The 20,670-nt window shown below is 39.6% G+C and overlaps 2 protein-coding genes across 6 annotated transcripts in view; both read left to right on the forward strand.

The window, feature by feature from the left end:
• Positions 1–2,662, forward strand: part of KNL1 (kinetochore scaffold 1) — a 30,744-nt gene extending 28,082 nt beyond the window's left edge. The window contains exons 25-26 of the mRNA XM_069804388.1: positions 1,245–1,367; positions 1,479–2,662. Of these exons, the coding sequence (XP_069660489.1) occupies positions 1,245–1,367; positions 1,479–1,584 (229 nt within the window). The 3' untranslated portion in view covers positions 1,585–2,662. The remainder of the gene's footprint in view (positions 1–1,244; positions 1,368–1,478) is intronic.
• A 5,321-nt stretch (positions 2,663–7,983) lies between these two features.
• Positions 7,984–20,356, forward strand: RAD51 (RAD51 recombinase). 5 transcript variants are annotated; one of them, XM_069804390.1, is made up of 10 exons: positions 7,984–8,104; positions 9,231–9,343; positions 9,825–9,962; positions 11,126–11,243; positions 11,818–11,909; positions 12,800–12,894; positions 17,455–17,568; positions 18,388–18,517; positions 19,162–19,283; positions 19,589–20,356. In XM_069804390.1, exons 2-10 carry the CDS (start codon positions 9,257–9,259, stop codon positions 19,710–19,712), a joined length of 1,020 nt encoding a protein of 339 aa, XP_069660491.1. In that variant the 5' UTR covers positions 7,984–8,104; positions 9,231–9,256; the 3' UTR covers positions 19,713–20,356. The 5 variants fall into 5 exon arrangements, with proteins under 5 accessions (XP_069660491.1, XP_069660493.1, XP_069660494.1 ...); XM_069804392.1 differs by lacking the exon at positions 7,984–8,104 and adding an exon at positions 8,250–8,384; XM_069804393.1 differs by lacking the exon at positions 7,984–8,104 and adding an exon at positions 8,437–8,643.
• Positions 20,357–20,670: the final 314 nt, after the last annotated feature.

The following is a 20,670-nucleotide window of genomic DNA, read 5'->3' on the forward strand; positions in this document are numbered from 1 at the left end:
TTTGGTTTTCTTGAAATTGAGATTTTAGGCAACTATTTTTAACAACAATCTAATTTATTTTAATACAATTGTACTATAATATCCAAATGTATGGAAATTTAACTGTTCTTGGATTCAGCCACTTCCTTATTATCATATAACCTCTCCTTCCTTGCTGTTTTCCTGTTTGACTTGACTCTCACTTAAAAATTTAGGCCACAGTGTAGCAATGCAAAGGAAACAACCAAGAGTTTACCTGTAGCTCAGTGCTTTGTTTCTTTTAATCTTCTATTTGCTTCAGCTAAGCAGAATCAGTTGTTGAAGGACAGATGGAGTTAAACTAAAGTTTATTTTCTTTAGTTTTCATTTTCTCATACTACTTCCCAATTTTGTGGCAAGTCCCAGTGGAACAAGATACATACTACTTCACTTTATCCTTCTATTATTGATGTATACCCTTAAGTAAGAAGCACCCAGTTAACCTTGCTCTGCATGCCTTGATGCTGTTCCCATAGGTTATTCTAATTTTGTAGTACCCTTTGCAAGAGTGGTCTTCTACTGCATGCCAAAAATCCCATAAAAGCTATATTTAGTTAAGTCAGCAAAACAGATGCAAGGGCAGCCTATGCTCAGGAAGTTGCAAATTGTGGGAGATTTACCTGGAAAAGACCTGTATTATGCTTGTTCTAGTTTACACTATCCCAAAGCATATCTGCTTCCTGGGTATTGTGTCCTTGGTGATGGTCTTACCCATATTCATAATAAAATTCAACTCTGGCCTTCCTACACATTGTCACAGACAAGAGTACTGTGCTAGACAGAAATCTGGCCTGATTAAGTAGGGTTGGATTTGTGAAACAATCTTAGAATTATGGAATTGGAGGTAAATCAGTCCTACTTAAAACTTCAGAAAATTTGAGCTACCTAGGAATATTTTATGTTAACTAGAAAACATTTTTTTATTATTACTCTATATTCTCCCACAATTTTTGAAAGGTTCTGTAAATTATGTATTAACTTTTTCTGTGAGGAAAGTTGGGGCTTTGTATTCTAACTCAGTGTTAGAGTGCTGATAGTATTAGAGCGGAAAGGTTCTTTTAACCTTGTTTATGAACTTACTGTTAGCCTATGCTGGAACTCTTTAGAAGTTATTGAGTTTTTTGCATCAATTACAACATTTGTTTCCACTTCTGGAACCTAATTCAAAGGTGATAGCAGTAGATTTGAGTATTTTGTATTGAACTTTGTGTTTATTTCCCATACAGAGTGAAGCTTTTGTTCTCAGCTTCCACAGCTTTTGCAAAGTTTGAGTTGACCTTGTCTCTATCTGCCAACTACCCATCTGCTTCACTGCCTTTTACCATCCAAAAACAAATCGGGAATATTGGGTGAGTTGAACAGAAAGAACCACTCCATATGACTTAAGTTTCAAAGGTAGGGATGGGGAATTAAATGCTCTGTATTCTCTCAAACATGTGTGATAATTTTATCTTTCCCAGGGAGGAGGAAATTTCTGCTGTTCTCTCCAATGTACCAGTTGGTTACCACTATCTGCAGAGAATAGTCACCTTGATTCATCAAAATTTGCTCCAGGTTCCCAGATGATTCACTAGATCCATGTGCAGGATGGAAGAAGCCAGACTGGATATTCTTTGATTTTAGTCTTGTAAGAATTCAAGCTCACCAGAATGGGAGTGCTGTTAGCTACTCAGCTCTCTAGTATTCTTGTCTAATGATTGGTTGATATCCAGGATGCTTGGTGTAGGCCACAAGTTTTATAAAAGCAGAGGCCTCTAAAGAGGAGAAGGAAGAATTTCTTGTGTCTTTTATAAATCCAATCTGCCTTTTATCTTCTTTCAGTCACCAGTGGTCTTGGCCCCCTTCTATAATCTTTCCCAGTATGGATATTCTTCTGACATAGCATGTCAATTTTGTTCTGGGTTGATTTACAGAGCTCTTGTATAAAACAATGATGAGTATTTTCTAAATTAACATGATTGGAATTTACTTTCACTATCATTACTTCACTACTGTGTAGCATTTTAACATACCATATCACGTTTGATTTTTATCAGTTTCCTGGAACCCCTCCCAAAACACAGAAACTACAGTCCTGCCTGTGATTAACCAAATAACCTGTAATAATTAACCAGGTGGCCAAAGTCAGAAACACTTTTGTCTAAGTGAAGACTAAAGATCCCTGTGCTTGACCATGGACTTTGCGGTGCAACAGACTCAAAACCATCAGGTTCCCTCTGCGTGATCCTCTCCCACTAGAAGTTTGTTCTGATATTCAGTGTCTTTGTCCAGGACAATCTGTCTCTTGTTCTGGTACACTGTCTGGTTTGTAATGCGTTAGAATTTTAGTGAGGAGACCGAGACATTTAAATTTAGGAGGTGTCTCCAATATCGTTGGTGCAGTCTAGATTGCTTTTGTATATATTTTTTTATATTATGTAAGTTGAGCTGTTGGAACTCATCTAACCCTGATTGAGTTTATCGTGTAGAAGTGCATACCATTTCTCAGCTGTCCATTCTGTAGGCAGATGCAAATTTTTGCATCTCTGTAAAATATGTTGAATTTAAAAATGTTTTCATGTGTTTAAGTGTTTATATATTTTTGTCTTTTTATAAATTTTCCTTCTGTTTGGAAGGTGGAAGTTCATTAAACGTTTGAATTATTGCTCTTCCTTCTTCAAGTTGTGATTATTGGCTGCTCTATTTAAACTTGTGACTGAAAATTTGACTACTACTATTGAAATAACTTTGTTAGCTATTTGGGAGGACTTTTCTTACTATGAACTTGGTTTTGTTTTGGGGGTTTTTTTCCCTTGTGTTTCCTAGTGTTAACTTTCTATGGCCTGGCTTTGGCAGAAGAAATTTTTTATTTTTTTTTAATGTTAGGAAAATAGTGCCTAATTTGGAAGTGACTTGGGTATTATACCTGGCATTCCTTTTAAATTTCCTGCGGTCATTATATCGGCGTTATTAACCAGTAGAGGGTGCTGCAGCAATACTTCATGAGCATTATCCAGCTCGGGCTTTTTGGTTTGTCTGGTTTAGTTTTCATTCAGCATATTTCCAAGCTGAAGAGTCTGATAACTATGAAGACTGAAGTGAGTTTTTGGTAGAGTTTATTATATTGCTCTGGATATTGAATCAAAGTAGCAAATGAAACAAAGCAAAACAAAGCCACACATTTGCCGTAGAAAAAGGGGATTAGGCAGAAATTAAGCAGTCCCTTTTTCATATTTAATTTATATTTGTACCTGAAACTCTTATTTAAACTCCTCCCAGGGAATTAGGACTTAAAGATCATAACATCTGTCATCTATAGGACTTGATGTATTACTGTTAAAATCTTCACAGAGAGAATACATTTACAAAAACTATATTATTTTGCAAGTCAAATTTTGATGAGAATGCCATTACTAAAGCTTTTCACACACAGTGCTTATTGTAACTCTTGCTCAGTCATAAAGCTGGATATATAATATTAGAGAACTCTTATTTCCTTCAACAATCCACTGTGATTCATGGAGTAAAGCTCAGATTAGATCTCAAGTTATGGCTGTACCACTTTTAAGGATGGGGGAAAAGGTAAGGGAGAAGAAATTATTTCTGTTTCGAGAATTAATTTACTTTTCTAGGAAAAAAAAGTCTATAGATGACGATTCTTATTCCATATTTGGTAATATAATACTAGCTGTGAAAGAATGAGCACTATCGTGTTTTCATACTAATACAGTTGGAATGTTGTTTTGACTGTGGCTTTCTTTAATGATTAATTCATGGATATCAGTAATAGTGCACATTGTTCTATTGCATTTAATTTAAAGCACTTGTTGTAAATTTGGAGATCATCCATGAGCACTTATGCCCCGGCATAAGTGTGAATTCCAAGAGAATGTCAACCACATCCAAGTTCTAGTATGTTACAGGAAAGGAATCTTTTATGGTCCTTCAATATTGCTAACTTAAGACTGACATCTTTCTGTATATATAAATGCAAAAGCCTCTTGTGACCTCTGTTTTGTTGTCTTAAATGCATAGCAAATTCTTCAGCTCATTGGCAAAAGGTTAAATAATGAGGATGCAAATTATTGTGCATTATTAGTAATACTCTGCTTTCATGTTCCAAACCTTAGTTTTCATGGCAAACATTCCAAAACCTGGACAGAAGATAGAAACACTAGTGGAGAACGTATCCATTTAAACATATGGCAATGCTTTGAGGAATTTCCAAAAGTAAAATGAGCAATTGATCGCGTTTGCAATTTAGAGTGAGATGAAAGGACAGCCTAGCACTGAAGCGAGTGTTTGGCTAGCTCAGGAACTGACGTAAAATTCTGGTATTGAATCAACTTACTTACTCTACCTCTCTGTCTCTGAGTCGGGGCATCTACCATTTGCAAACCAGGTTCTTTAAAGGGCATTATTGCTTCACATTGTTGAAACAGCTTAATGTTTCTAAACCTGAACTCTGCAAAATGCCTAGTAATTTCTCTCCTTGCAGCGCTAGTGCTATTTCAGTTGCAGCAATGGAAGTTACTAACACCAACGTTTGATATCCCAGTGTTTCCAAGAAATATGGAGGAAAACCACTTCTTAGTGGAAAATGATTTCTAAATAGGATATTTATACAAGATATGCCACTCTGAAGATGTAGCAGGTAAATTCAAATTAACTATTAGATATGGAAGATTTAATTATATTTAATAGCTTAGACTTGTACACAAGCTCATCTGCTTTAATTCTAGTATCTTTTGTTTGTGAAGTTTTAAAATACACGATGATTGGATTTAAGTCAGTAGAGGGACCATGAAAAGTATTTCCTCAGGTATGAGATTCTGAAGTGTTCCATGTATTTCAGTTCATACTGTGCACTTGGATACCTGAATATACTTAGAGTTCTATAGAGACTGGTAAAATTTCCTTTTGATATTCTTTTAGTGAAAGTTGGCTCTGCTGTCCTGTTAAGTCACTTGAAGTTCTCTTCAGGTTGATATGGGATCTTAGAATTAAAAAAGCCGTCTTCTGCCATCAGTTGTAAACTGCTCCTAACATTGCCTGACCTTGTAATGCAAGTGGTTACAGGATTTCAGTTATGAATGCCAATAGCATGCTGTTCTGTCAGCTTCTGCTGCTGGGTTAGCAAAGGTCAGTTATGAGCATCACATACACAATATTCCAGTGGCATGTTCACATCTTGCGCTGGGCTTGCTTGTTTTATAAGGAGAAAATTAGGATTATTTTCTGAATGCTTCCTCTTTCTAAGAATTTTTCCTCATTCCCTGCTGTATGGTCCGTGATTGCAACTAATGGTCCATTTTTCTCTGAACTTGAAAACTAGTTTTGGGAAAAGAGATTTCTGTAAAGAGGCTGATGCCTTTCACACTGCTTGTTCTGAAAACTCCCAGTGTGGCTTTGTGGTGATAAAATGTACAGTGCAAATAGAGCTTACATTCACAACTCCATAATCTAAATATCTGTGTGTTTTGAGTGTTTATTGACATGTGTTGTCATGTTATAGACACACATGCCCTGTCGCTTAAGGCCAGGCAACTTATTTTGATTTGTGTGGTACCTGTTATGGGTAAGATGGTTTCTGCCTGCATGCAAGTATCGATGTTGGAGCACATCTAAGAGCTGCAGTCCTCCACTGCTGGACTCATTCATTGCTGCAAGCTTCTCTTCAGCTGTGTCCTAAGTCTGATTACCCTTCTACCCTCCAGGATGGCTTATGGAGCTTGTCAGTGGATTCTTGTAGAATTACTTTTCAGCCTCATACAACCCGTAAATACCAAATCTCTTGGTTCCAGCCCACATGATCTTGTAAACATGGATCCACGGAAGACTGGGAGATGGAACTGCAGAACTTGCTGCTCAGCAGCTGCGATGATCTCCTTTGATTTGGAAACACTCGTTTATCACAGGCTGATACCACCTACGCTAACCTGAAAAGCTCTGGATTTATCAGCCACGCTGTTACAATATTAAGGGAGTGAGTAAAAACAACAAACAAACACCTTTCGCTCACCTACCCACATACAACAGGGAGACTTCCCAACTTCACAGCTTCATATCTTCTTACAGGTGGGCAGGAGATCGCTGCTGTATACAATAATCAATAAACTTCAATGATCTAATAAAAGTCCTGAGCCAAGGAAGGCTTTTCTAATCATTTTCTTCAGTAATGGGGCAGCACTGCATCAGAGCGTGCTGCGTGTCTTTCACCAGTTATTCACCATAACAGAGAAGCTACTGGTAAGTCAGTCGACCTCCTCTCACAAATCCTGTGCTCGTTTAATGCTTGAGCTCTAAGGAGCAACAGGAAAGCCAAACAGTTTACGCCCTTGGACCCTGTGGGGTAGTGAGCTCTCAAGTAATGACATATTTTGTGCAATTACAGGGTCAGGCACTCGAGGACAGGCAGGAAACAGGCTCTTGTCACCTGTGAACAATTCATGTCCAGATCTCCATCTCTTTTTTCACTTGGTCTTGCCCATGTGATAGAGGACAATTAATATAATTATGTGCACTACGATGTGCATTGCCATATACCCTCCAGGGTACAAATGGACAAGAGGCCTTTACGTTAATTTTCTTTTCTAACTAGTCAGGATACAGCGTGCATGAGGTATGACGGTATGTACAAAGTGAACCTCAGGTGTGTATCCTTTCCTCCCACTTCTGTGCTGTTAGTTTCCCATTTGAGTTGTTAATAGGCCTTTTTAAAGCTGGCTGTGTAAATATTCTCATATATTTAATGCTAGGCTGATACCTCTTTAAAACCTCATGTCCTTTAGCTCCTGATAGCTTGCCAGCACTAAAATGGGTTTAATAAACATTTTCATGAAAAGCATAAAAACTCTGCAGATATTTCTAATGTGCCTGGCCCGCAGCTGTTTTGATTATGACGCTTTGTCTAGTATCAGAATAGTTTCTTGTCAGGGTCCACGATAACATGATACTGCTATGTTTTGTCCTAATAAACTGGTACTTATTTGGTACTAATAAATAAAGCTGGGGTCAGGAGGAATTCCTTGTCGATCTGAAGAAATGAAAAGCATTGGTGCAGTGCAGATTTTCCTATTTAGCATTACCTTTGCTTGTCACGCAGAAGTCCATCTCGCCCAGTATTTTACTTCCAAGGGTGACCAGGGTGGAAAGGCTGGAAGAAACTTTTCTTCCATGCAGAAAGGTGTCCCCAGGCTCCCCCCGCTGCTGGCTTCCACTCCTCAGCTAACTCATCAGTGAAATTGCTACACATAAAATGCTTCCACTATTTTAACAGCTGCTTCTGTACAGGGGAAGAGCTTTCACCGCTCAAACGGGATTTATTTTTATGGGAGTGGAGGAGAAATAATGCAGACACGGCTTCTTACCCATGAAAGCAGTGCAAGAGAGCAAAACATGCTTCTTCCAGCAGCCTCGGCGCCTTGCTGGTCTCCTGTAGCTCAATCAGCATTCTTCCCCAGCTGTCCCCTCACAATTCATTATCCTTCATCTTTAAAAGCTAATGGAAAACTTTACTTGTATGCGCTGAGGAGGCTTCCATCCTTGCCCAGCAAGGCTTCGAGGCAAACGGCTTTCCTCAAATTCATTAGATTGAGACTTAATTTGGACAAATACCACCCTGGGACTCCAACCTCTGCTCCAGACGTGTCTTAATCTCCAGCCTGTTCCTTCTCGGGTACTGGCATAAGCTACAGCACAGCGGGAGAGAGGGGCTTATCGCTCGGAAACGTACTCCGGCCTTCGGAACGGATTCCGTTTAATGAGCAGAGTCACAGGTTCATGCTTATCTTTAAAAAAAAAAAAAGAAAGACTGCCCTGCCGAAGCCGGGCGAGCCGATCACACACACACACACACCCCCCCCCACGCCCCTCGCCGCGGCCTCCTTTCACGCTGGCCTTCCCTGCACCGCCCGCCCGCGCACACGCGCGCTCCCGTGCGGGCAGCAGGGGAGCGGCCCCTTTAAGGCTCCGGCGGGGAGGGGCGGGGCTTTTCGCGCGCGCCGTCACGTGACGCGGTGGCGGGCTCTTCCGAACCGCCGCCGGCGGCGGGTGCTGTCTGCGAGCGGAACGGCCGGGAGCTGGGCCGGGCCGGGCCCGCCGCGGGGTGAGCGACCCAGGGCCCAGCCGGCCCCCTCCTCCGCCTCCCCTCGCCTTCTCCGGTTCTCTCCGGCGGGGGGGAGCGGGCGGGTAAACAGCGGCCTGCGCCCCGGTGACCGGCTGGGCCTGGTCGGGCGGCCTGAGGGACGGGGAGGGGCGTCACCTGGGGCAGACTTGTGAGGGAAAATTAGAAGAAATGATAAAATTAGGCAAGGTGGGAGTAGCCGGTGGAGGAAAACCAAGGGAATTCTAAAGCGTGGTGCATGGAGAAGTCGGTAAAGGCTGGGGTGAGCGGTGGGGGACGGCTTGGAGCCTGCCTGCTTGCTGCGGGTTTCTGCTGCCTGCCCGGGGGTATTTGGCTCCGGCGGGGGAGACTGGGCTGAGCAGGCTTGCTGCGATAGCGTCATTGCCGCTAGCGTGCCTGCTTGGGGCTCTCCTTGGCTCCACATGGGCGGTTGGTCTCCGGGAGGTGCTGCTAGTGACTTCGGTATCTGGCTCCCGCCAAGCCCCGAGCCGAAGTCACCTGGGGAGGGTTACTTCCAAAGAGTGGGTAAAGTTCCTTATTTCCTTCAGTTCCCCTTGACTCTTCGTGTCTCCCGTCGTGCTCCTCTGCTTAGCACTCAGGAAGGTGGTGCAGATGCATTGCAGTGCTAGCGGTGGGGGAATCTAAAGACCCCTTGAGACTTCTGCAAGGTACGAGCAGCGTTTTTGGGTGTCACGAGGGCCGTCTCTTAGGCACAGCCAAGCTAGAATGTCAAGTGCCAGCTTCATGTAATACATCTCCTAACGTGACCAAGATACTGCTAACAGTAGTGATGAGATACTGCTAGTAGCAAACTAGTTTTGTTGTATTATATTCCTAAATATTGTGAAGCTCTCTATTAAGCTTATTATTCCCTACCAGGTAACACAAGAGTTGTTTGGGGTTTTTTTGTTTAATGTTTAATACTATGTAAGAAAGCACACAAAAGGTATTTCTTACAGCACTTGCTTACCACAAGCTAAGACAAGTGGGAGGGGAGAAAACCATCACATACTACTTTGGATGATCTGTTAATATATTTTGAAACATTTTGCACATGTATCTTGTTTGAATGGTGTATGTTGCATCACAGTATTTGGTTTTCTTCTAGTGGGGCTGTCCTGAATACTTGGTGCAATGGCTATGCAGGTGCAGTTCGAAGCAAATGCAGATACATCAGCAGAGGAAGAGAGCTTTGGACCGCAGCTCATATCTAGGTTAGAGGTAGGTAAGGAGTTAGGTCTAAGGTAACTTTTCAAGAAATCTGTTAGTCTTTTTCCTTAAACACAACTTATATCTGAAAATTGCGTTGCTAAATTCTTACTTGCATTTTGTCAAAAAACAAAAACAAAACAAAAAACCCAACATGTTAAATCACGTTTTATGTTATGTTGCCTTGCTGCGTACCCTTTCCTAACATGCATTGGTTACCTCCAGCATCTATTAAACCAAACAGAGAATGATATCTTCTGCCTGTTGTATGCCATCTATATAGTTAATAGCTTATGCAAACATTACACTGGTAAAAGGATTTTATTTTTTGTGGTTCTTTGTGTGTAAGTGAATAGGGAGGTAACATTCAGTATGCTGACTTGTAATAACAGAGTTTGATCTAAATCTGCTGAAGACAGTTGAAGGTATTCAGTGGAAATTAGATTAAGGTATTTGTGTCTTAGTGTGTCCTTTTTCCTCCCCTCCCTTTCAGCAATGTGGTATAAATGCAAATGATGTGAAGAAATTAGAAGAAGCTGGATTTCACACAGTTGAGGCAGTTGCTTATGCACCAAAGAAGGAGCTACTAAATATTAAAGGCATCAGTGAAGCCAAAGCTGACAAAATCTTGGTAAGGATGTTACGGAAAAGCTTTAACCCAAGATATTCAAGAAGTTTTATTTCTACTGGCTTAGTGTTCTGGTGATTTTGGAAGGTCTCCATTAATGATATGCCAAGAAGGGCAGTAAAGATGATTAGAGGTATGAGGTAACTTTTGATGAGAAGAGACAAAAACCACTAGGATCAGCTTCAAGAAATGAAGAGGGAGGGACTATTAGAAAGGTCTATAAAAATTGTGTAAAGTATGGAGAATATGCCTGAGTGACTATTATTTCTAGCTCCATATTTCTCATGATAAGAAGGCTTATGATAAGCCTAAAGCAAAGAAAGTAGTTTTTCATACAGGTTGTAATTAAGTTATGGAAGTCCTTGTCCCAAGACACGGTGGACATCTGTAGCATAAATTGGTTTAAAAAGGGGCTAAGTGGAATGTTTGTGGGGTAATCTTCAGATCAAGAAGCTCGCTAACTGAACCCAGAGGAAATATTAGATAGAAGGTCAGTCCCTTGTTCTCTTCTTTGTTAAACTCTTCCCCTAAGCATCCACTGTTGGCAGTTGTCAAGGCAGAGGATACTGCATTATAACGACTGGACTGACCCAGTACAGTGGTTCTTCTGTTATGTTGTTCTTAAGCATGCTAATTTTCTACCTTGGGTAGATATTCACCATGAGACCTGGGGTTTACTTCTGGGCACTGAGAGTGAAGCCTGAGTTGTAATCTCACAGCATCTTCTAGTTCAGAATGTGGAGTTTCTGCCAAACTAGTTCTCATTTATCGAAATCTGACCTAGCACAATGTTTAACTCCAATACTTTTCTTACTTTGCATATTTATCCACTATTAGCAAGACAGCATTCCTAATAGGGTGTATGTCTATCCTAAGTATTTCAAGTTTCACAGGGACAAAAACTGAACTAAAAGGGTGGGGAATGGGGGGGAGGGGAAGATTTCCATAAAATACACAAAATAGGTGTTGAAGCTTTTTCTTTGAGCAGAAGTTCAGCTCTCTTTCAGAGGTACCAACTAATATATGGTCCATAAAATAGAATGTAAGCATCAAATTACATAGGTGCTTCTCCATTTCACAAAATAGAAAATTACAGTATTAATTACTAGAGGGTGTAAATGAATGGGATGAACTCTCCTTGCACTGCTTAGTTTGGTTTTTTTTAGGCTGAAGCAGCTAAACTGGTTCCGATGGGTTTCACCACAGCAACAGAATTCCACCAGCGAAGGTCAGAGATCATCCAGATCACCACTGGGTCCAAAGAACTTGACAAACTTCTTCAAGGTAATAATTTTATTTCCCTTTATTGGTTAGCCTTAGTTACCTGCTTCCCCCCCCCCCATCATGATCTTTGTACAAAACCACATAAGACACACAAGTTCTGGTTGAAGGAAAAATCTCCTCAGGTACTGCTCTCTTATCACAATTGATTTTCTTTTAAAAGCTGCAGAAATAGGTTTAAAACCTTTTAGTCATGATGCAATACCCAAAGCTGTTCATTTTGGATGTTTCTAGTTTATTCTAGTCTATGATCTATTTCAAGAAAACAAAATCAGGTATATCTTCTCTCCATTCCTACTTGTAATCAAAACAAGTCCTTTCAGCTTTTCAGCATCTTTAGAAATACTTAAACTTCTTATCTGCAACATGAACAAACTTCAGCTTGAAAACCAGTTTTTCCAATTAGGGTTTTGAAACTTTTAACCAAAGTAAGTGTTTAACTGCGTCTCTGTAAATGTAATACTTCATATGTGGTCTTTGATTGAAGTATGTGACCTTTTTTAAATTATTATTATTGTTGTTGTTGTTCTTATTGTTATTGTTATCATCATCATCATTATTATTATTTTCCCTTCAGGAGGAATAGAAACAGGGTCCATAACAGAGTTATTTGGGGAATTTCGTACTGGAAAAACACAATTGTGTCATACCCTGGCAGTAACCTGTCAAGTGAGTAGTCCACTTTATTAAAATCAAGTATTCGGACAACACAGCCTTTGGATATTTGCTAATTTGTGCACTTTTCTCAACCAATACAAATGTGATACGTGTAAACAGCTGCAAAGAACGTGAGTATTTGCAGCACCCTTGGTTGTACTTGCAGCTTTCTAGGATCTTTTGTATCATTCTTAATCTGCCTGCTAGGGTTACTTTAGCAGCAATTAAATTTGTGATGTTTTTTGCCTGTGTTTAACATGTTCTGTAGCTTTTTTTTTTCTCCTCAGTATTCTGACAACAAAATTTAACACATTAGCCTTGTGTAATTTTAGGTCTTAAATGCAGAGAAGCATTTGATCTCTCTTCAGGTGCTCTAGACTGCAGAGAACCTTTCTTATCACCGAGAGTGTTGAAAAAGAAGAAACTGCGCTGGGTTCAATGAGTTTCTTTGACTAGCTGCCTTTTTTTTTTATTTGCTAACGAATCCTAAGCTTTCTTCACTTTACTTTTGTAAAAGCCTTCAGCTGGCTCTTGTGATCCAGCAGTGGATCAGTTTGGAATAACCTTTTTTCTAATCTTAGTTTAAACAAATAATAGTGTTTATTACTTTATAGAGGTTGCTATTTCATAAAATATTAGAGGCTTTGGGCTTAATTTGATCACTTAGTTAACACCATTATGCACCTAAAGTTACCAGCTCAAAGCATAGCACCTGTCCTTTTATGTAGATATCAGAGATGGGAACCACGAATCTTTCTTCTCACTTCTCCCAGACAAATGTGCCTTTAATCATAATAGCTTGGTATGTTATTTATTGTATGTTATCAGTTGAGGGTGTAAGGCAGTAACTGGATTATTTGTTGATACTTTATTTCATGTTCGTTCATTTGCTTTTCCTTTAGCTTCCCATTGACCGAGGTGGTGGTGAAGGAAAAGCTATGTATATTGATACAGAAGGGACCTTCCGTCCAGAACGTCTTCTTGCTGTGGCTGAAAGGTCTGTACTTAGGGCTAGAAGTAAACTAGCATTAGTTGAAGAAAGGAATACGTTTACTCATGGGACAACTTAGTTAATAAGGTTCACTGTGTAAATCAGCCTGTCTCCTTAAATTCACGGGGCTGCTGCAGTAAGACCTGTCCCTAAAAAAACCAACCAAATGAAAACCTTTCTGTTTTCTAGTTGTCTGCCTACCTACATGCATGTCAGACCACTTCATTAGCTGTATTTTATAAACAAAGTTTCTAGTTTTACTTAGATATGACAGCAGCTAACATCGTTGTCCCCTGGAATGTGTCTTCACTTCCTACTAGTGTCTCTTTCAAATTCAGTTTTACTGTTAGTGAAATACATTCAAAGATTTTTCTTAAATTCTGCCAATAGCATTACCTTGAAACAAAGATTCTTTTGCAAAAAGGTTATTGGAACACCAGCTGGCTAATTTTTGTTAGGAAATATGAGAGCAACCCACTGTCCGGTTGAAAAGCTGTTTTCTCATCTCCTGCCTCTATCTCAGAATGTTCTGATGTGTCTTTTATACTAACTGGAAAGTAAAAGTTAATTACCCAAATAAAAATACTGCTGTCTACACAGAGATTCTGGTTAGACTTAAAAGCCTGAAGTACTGGTTTTGTACATTAGAAAAAGGAGCTACTTCTGGTCTTGTGATTTCTTTAGACTTTCTCAAAATTAAAACTGCTTCTATGGGGTTTAATTATCTGTGATTGTTGTTTCAATTAAATATTAAGATATTTTATGCAGTTTCAGTGAACTTGGGTTGAAGTATTTATTTATCTTGCAGTGCTTATCAATTGCTGAAATTGCGTCAGCTTGAACAGAAAAGTAGCCCAATGCTTTGGGAAGGGCTGTGAAGCATGTCATAACTGACTGAAGTAGGAGAGGAATTTTAAGGATGCAGAATGCAATAATTCAGATTGGAATTTGGGCCTAAGCTTCAGATTAACAATTTCAGTTAGATGGTAGATTTAAAAAATATTTCCACCTAGATACTGATTAGAATGTTCATGTCAGTAAGCTGTGCACTTTCTTTGGGAAGTAATAAGGTGTTTCTAAGCTGCAAGCCAAAATCATGCAGCAAGGCTGGGCTGATTTGAATACAGAGGCTCAGATGTTCTGCAAAGGTAAAATCAATTGGCCAGTTTTCTACTACACTTTTGCTAGTCTGATTTAGGTTCATAGTTTTTCAGGCTGTGTATGTGGGGGTTTTTTAATAGTATTTTAAAAACTTTTGTACAAATATCCTAGCTTAAAAAGCAACTGTCTTCCTTTTTTTTTTTACCGTGCATTTAGAGAAGCAAGACTTAATTGCCAAGTGACTGTGTTTCCTTCAAGCAGCCTTTGAGTATACTTCAAGGCCTGGCCTATCATTATAGATGTTTTCTCTAAAGTTTCTTTGTTTTTACCCTTCATCATTCCTCAGTGTATTTTTTTTTTTTTTCACAAAATGATTTTTTTTTTGCCAAGACTCCATGTGACCTCTTAGGCAAAGCTGCCTTCCTTATGCCATAGGCTGATTTCACAGTATGCCTGCTTTGTAGTATCATGCTGCATAGCTAACAGTCTCTATGGGGCAGAAACTTAATTTTTAATTTGGTTTAATGAGGCTTGATTCTGTGCCACTGCAGGCGGTCCTCCCATTCCTTTTGCCCCACAGTGTTGGCATGAGTGGCTGTTAGGCTGTAGGCTGAAGCAGAGCAGTTGCTAATGTGGTTCAAAGCAGGGCAGCATAAATTGCTGGTGCTGGAGCAAAGGAGGGGGCAAGAATGAGCAGCTGGAAGCAGAGAGAATGAAATGGTAGGACTGCTGCTTCTTAGTAGCACCACAGATTTATGAGGTAAGGCCAGTATTTATGGGCCTTTCCATGACAGTAGGTAGAAAAATCAAGTAAGATTTAATACCAAACCAATATGACATGCTAGCCCACAAGAGATGCTTCATTTTCTTTATAGAGGGAGATGATCTAATTGTCATACCATCCTAAATGAATGAAGTAAGGTCAAGTTATTAAAAAATAGTAAGCTGAAGGTTTGGATCAATACTGGATTTGGATGGTTTGTTACTGAAAGCCAAAAGAAAAATCTTTGGAAGACATTTTGCACAGGTCTTGGAGGTTAATTTGACAGATGTTCACTTTGGAAACATCTGGTATTAGTATTCCTCTCCCCTCTTTCTGCTGCTACTCTCTCCCCACAGCTATTGTGTAATTGTTCCTCTGCAGGAAGTAGTTTCCCTCACTTTTTTGCTACTGGAAGGGAATCCTAATCATCTGGGGACAGTACCAACTAAATCCTGTTAACTCTCATTGAAGACAATTGACACTGCTGGCTTTTCCTGCAGCGAGTAGGGGATGACTCCTATATTCCCTGTCACCAGTGGGTATTTGGCAACATTGCCATTTTGGGCACTGATGAGAAAGTGAAATGATGTTTACAGCAGTCATAGGTACGTCCATAAGAGGGTATCTGTTCGTGGCTGTATACACAGAGTACTTCTTCCAGTCAGTTCCATCCCATCAGCGCTCAGTCTTTTTCTTCAGCTCAGCTAAGATGGAGGCTAACCATCTTTCAACTAATTTCTTTCTGTAGGCTACTGATTTGCAAAATATTTGACTAGCACCCTTGACTTTAATCTTGAATATATAATATTTCAGTGTGGTCTTGCTTCAAAATGCTAGTCAGGATTGGCTCTTATTCACTTTCAAACATAAGGTGCCAGTTGCCTAGTAAGGTTGGATTATTGGATTTGTTAATAGCTATCATGCAGGTAACAAATTTAATTGGTAACTGTGATTCTAAAAGTATACTGTTCAAAGCTATGCTTAGCCTAGAAGTTGAATTAGGGAGGGAGATGTTAGGTGTCCAGCTGGGAAAAGCAGAATACTGAAGTCATAAAGATACTTACCTTAATTCACATTCTTAATTTGATGTATTTTAGTGTGACTTGGATCTTTCATACTGTTCGCTGATGAAAGTCAAATTCAGCCATACTAGTGTCATTAGAGTGTAAAACTGTATTGTTAGAAGTTGTGGTCCTTCGCCAGAGCGCCTTCTTTGACCTGGCTCTTCAGGCACAATCTGAAAAATAGTTCTGTGACAACAGAAAAGTTTTGCACTCTTCTCTCAGGACATCTTACCAGCTGAACGTGCACTTATGTCCATTGATGCATGCTTCTGCATTCAGTGTACCACTGATGTACGCACTCCATTTAATTTGCTTTACGTAGACGTTTTAAGTATGCCTCTCCAAAGTGCCTGTACACTCATGCATGCAGAATGGGGAACAAATGGGAGGAGTTAAACATCTGTGTGCAGTTTCAGGCCTAAAAACTCGTTATGATGGCAGAGAAGCGGTGACCATGAGGTGGTGGAGTTCAGGATCCTGAGACAGGTGCAAGGCATTAAGTGGGATCGCAATAGTAGACTCAGGAGAGTGGACTTTTACCTCTTCAGGGATCTGCTTGGAAGAATCCCATGGGACACGCTCTTTGAATGAAGAGGGATGTAGGAGGGCTGGCTGATCGTCAAGGATCAACTCCTCCAAGTTCAAGAACAGTCCATCCTGTTGAACAGGCAATCAAGCAAAGGCAGTCAGGGGCCACTATTGATGAACAAGGAGCTCCTGTTAAATGTAAAAAGGAGGCATACAAGAGGTGGAAGCAGGGACAGGGGACCTGGGAGGAATATAGAGGCACTGTCCAAGCATGCAGAAATTGGGTTGGGAAGGCCAAGTCTGACTGGAGTTGAATGTGGTGAGGTATGCAAAATGTAGCAAGTAAGGGTTCTAGTGTTCAGTGTGGCCAAATATTAGAACAGGTTGGCCAGAGAGGTGGTGGAGACTCCATCCTTGAAGATGTTCAAAACCTGACTGGACGCGGTCCTGAGCAACCTGCTGCAGCTGATCCTGCTTTGAGCAGGGAGGGGAATGATCCACAGAGATCCCTTTCAACTTGAAAGAGTCTGTAATTCTGTGAAGTATGCTGTAGTGTGAAATGAAAAATGAGAACAAATTATGTATGTGTTCTCTCATTGGAAAAAATATTACTACATTTCAGATCCAAGGAGGATAACCAACTGGTTTGCCAAATTCTAAGGGATTTCTCAAAGTGCCATAAAAATAATTTAAATGCAAGATATTGATTTTAACTATTATTATTATTATTGTAGTAAACCACTGACAGAGATATTGCAGGTGGGAGGCTGTTTATCACTGCTTTTTATTACCAATATACTGCTTTCAGAATATTCTGTTCCAGAATGGTAGTTCTGCTTGCCTGTCGTTTTATTTTGAGGAAAATGTCTGGTGTTCTACTTTACTATTGTTCCTAAACAGGAAAATAGGTTTTAAAAATGGTTTCTAATCATTCTATTCTCTTTTCATCCCCAAGTTGTGTTGCATTTTTTTTCTGTCTGTTTTTATCTCTAAGACTCTCCCAGGAATGTGAATTTTTATTCTCGTCTTTAGGTAAACCTGCTAGATAACTCCTATTGATGAAGTTGTCACTTAAAGGTTTTTATTTTTCTTTTTAACGGATTTCTCCAGATATGGCTTGTCTGGCAGTGATGTCCTAGATAATGTGGCATACGCTCGAGGTTTTAACACAGATCATCAGACCCAGCTCCTGTATCAGGCATCTGCTATGATGGCTGAATCACGGTAATAAGACTGATTTAGATGGAATGATTTTTGTGCTGACACGTAATCATGTTATAAAGCTACCTGTAGATGATGAACAACTGCAAAAGAAGTATAGATTACATAATTGTGAAACGTCAAAGTAATTGTTTACTTCAAAAGTTAACTTTTTTGCAGTATACTTGCTTTCTTCAGTGCTTAGCTCCATTAGATCAGGTTTTGTTACTCTCACATTGGATTATGCTTTGGCATATCCAGATAATAAGTTTGATGTATCAGCAATCAGTTAATACCTCTTGCTGTTGAAATGTTGGGTGACAGTGACTGACTTGAACTGTGACAACTGATGTTACTTTACAAAGAACAAGTGCCAGCCTGAGGAACAATTTTAAAGATCAGTTTATAATTGTTTTCAGAAACAGAGTGTTGATGTAGAGTGTGCCAAGCACTGAACCTGTGTAGACAGCTTTAGCTTGAAACTTAAGATTTATGGGCCCCTTTAGAGGGAAGGAGGTGGTGGTATGATGTGTATAGGAACCTGTCCACAGAATATTTGTGGTGTCGAAAGGTTAAATTCTGGGCTAGTTTGTAAGAGTACAGTAAGTCTAAGTTTTTAATCATGCAGCCACTTTCTTTGGGTTTACTGGGTTTTATCATATATTTAGTAATCTGAACATTACAGATCAAGTCAGTGTTGTTAACAATTCTGCTAACTGACAGGTTGAGAGGAGCTTACATCCACATCTGTATGCAGCCTTAGAATTTGCTGGGTGCTGTCAAGCACCCATGGAGGCATTATTCATGCCTGGAAATGTTGATGAGAACCTTGTAATTCTCCAGATACGCGCTGCTGATAGTGGACAGTGCCACAGCCCTTTATCGGACAGATTACTCAGGAAGAGGTGAGCTGTCAGCTAGACAGATGCATCTGGCCAGATTTCTGCGTATGCTTCTTCGACTTGCAGATGAGGTAAACTATGAACTTTGCTTTAGTCTCTAAAGGACTGGTGATCAGTTTTCTTTCTCTTGTAAAGCTTAGCCGTGTTGTACAAATGGCTTTCTGCCTGCTCAGTGTCTGCTTCCATTTTGTTTTGAGATGCATGATAAAGTGGCTATGGACAGCAGAGAGGGCAGCAGAAGTGCATGCATGTCTCTCTTCTTTATTTCTCTGCTCTCTTTTTTTTTTCTGCTTTTCTCTGCTCTCTTTTTTTTTCTTGCTTTTCTCTGCTCTCTTTTTTTTTCTTGCTTTTCTCTGCTCTCTTTTTTTTTCTTGCTTTTCTCTGCTCTCTTTTTTTTTTCTTGCTTTTCTCTGCTCTCTTTTTTTTTTCTTGCTTTTCTCTGCTCTCTTTTTTTTTTTCTGCTTTTCTCTGCTCTCTTTTTTTTTCTGCTTTTCTCTGCTCTCTTTTTTTTCCTTGCTTTTCTCTGCTCTCTTTTTTTTCTTCTTGCTTTTCTCTGCTCTCTTTTTTTTTTCTTGCTTTTCTCTGCTCTCTTTTTTTTTTTCTTGCTTTTCTCTGCTCTCTTTTTTTTTTTCTTGCTTTTCTCTGCTCTCTTTTTTTTTTTCTGCTCACATTGTGGAAAATAAATGATTTTGATTTATTGCTTTTCTCCTTACAGTTTGGTGTGGCAGTTGTGATCACTAACCAAGTGGTAGCACAAGTAGATGGAGCAGCCATGTTTGCTGCAGATCCCAAAAAACCTATAGGAGGAAATATCATAGCACATGCTTCCACCACAAGGTGAGAGAATAGATTATCGTGCCATTAGATTTGTTTTGGAAGATTTTGTGAAACTAGCTAAGTACCTTTAAATTTTGGGTTTCTACATAGTCTGTCAATGGCAAGTCCAGCCTGTTTCTCACAAATGAGTGCCATTCTGAGCACTCATTAATCTGCAGTAAAATCAACACAACATTTTCAGAAGTTCTTATAGCTCTACAGTGTTCTGTACTCATGTACTAACATAATGTTTTAGTGATTATGATAATGATTTACTAAAAGTAGGCTACATGTCCTTACCTGTGTTTTTTCCTTCTCCCTATTAGACTGTATCTGCGAAAAGGCCGAGGTGAAACCAGAATATGTAAAATTTATGACTCTCCTTGCCTTCCTGAGGCTGAAGCAATGTTTGCTATTAATGCTGATGGAGTGGGAGATGCTAAAGACTGAAGGCTCCATTTCATTTCCCATGTAATCCAAGACAGGTGTCCATAAAACGCTCCTTTCTTTGTGGCACCTTACAGATGCTTTCCCAACACAGCTGCTGTTCAAATGCTGGCAGAGCAATCTGTTGTATTTCAGCATAGAAGTCCATCAGGTGAATACACTTTGAGACACATCTGGAGGTGTTGCTTGGAAGAGATCTCCCATTCTGGGCTTTAGTCACATGTTAGATTAACGTGGTTTCTTGAGAACATTTTCAGAGGACCATAGCCTTTGTATTTTCCTCACGTCTGTTGCTCCAGCTGGATTCTACCAGTGGACATAGCACAGTAAAATCTAAGAGTATGTGGCCGTAGTTCATAACTTGGGTTCACTGGTGGGTTTGTCAAATAAGAACAGTGGTGACTTAAATACTTAATGGATTGCTTTAATTATAAAATAAAGCAGAATGGTATTCCACAACAAGAATTTGAGGATATTGCTAGGATTGATGATGATCACCATTCATATTCTTTATGTTAACTTTGTTTTGGATGGTGCAACATGCTAGGTTTTGGGAACTGTTAATTTACATTTCAATTACATTTTTTGTATTTCATTAATTCTCTGTGGAAATCTGCTTTTAATAAAAAGGACCATGAAAATATTGATGATGTTACAGGTTTCTGGGCTTCAGCCAGGTGTTAATTCAGACTGAGGCATTTTTTTATCTGCAGGTAGTAAGAAGATGCATAAATCTTCAATGAATCTCAGTCTGGATGTTTTGGGGTTTTTTTTCCTCCTAGTGGTAACAAAATGCATCAACTCCTTGATTTGAGATGTGCAGTGCAACTGTGCTCTAAGTGCCCTGTAGATGTCTTTTAAGAATTTTTGAGTTAAAAAGGTTCTTTTATATTATGCAATATTTTTATATAAGCTATGCTATTGTGAACTACTCTAAACTTGATTAAAGAGAATAATATCA

This window comes from Haliaeetus albicilla, chromosome 16, assembly GCF_947461875.1.
Source record: "Haliaeetus albicilla chromosome 16, bHalAlb1.1, whole genome shotgun sequence".
NCBI lineage: Eukaryota > Metazoa > Chordata > Aves > Accipitriformes > Accipitridae > Haliaeetus > Haliaeetus albicilla.

Bases quoted from the DNA above. Each gene is read 5' to 3' on its own strand.
- RAD51 (XM_069804390.1), top strand. From the start codon at position 9,257: ATGGCTATGCAGGTGCAGTTCGAAGCAAATGCAGATACATCAGCAGAG. The intron at 11,244-11,817 runs GTAATAATTTTA...TTTTCCCTTCAG, and splicing joins ACTTGACAAACTTCTTCAAG to GAGGAATAGAAACAGGGTCC. The intron at 19,284-19,588 runs GTGAGAGAATAG...TCTCCCTATTAG, and splicing joins GCACATGCTTCCACCACAAG to ACTGTATCTGCGAAAAGGCC.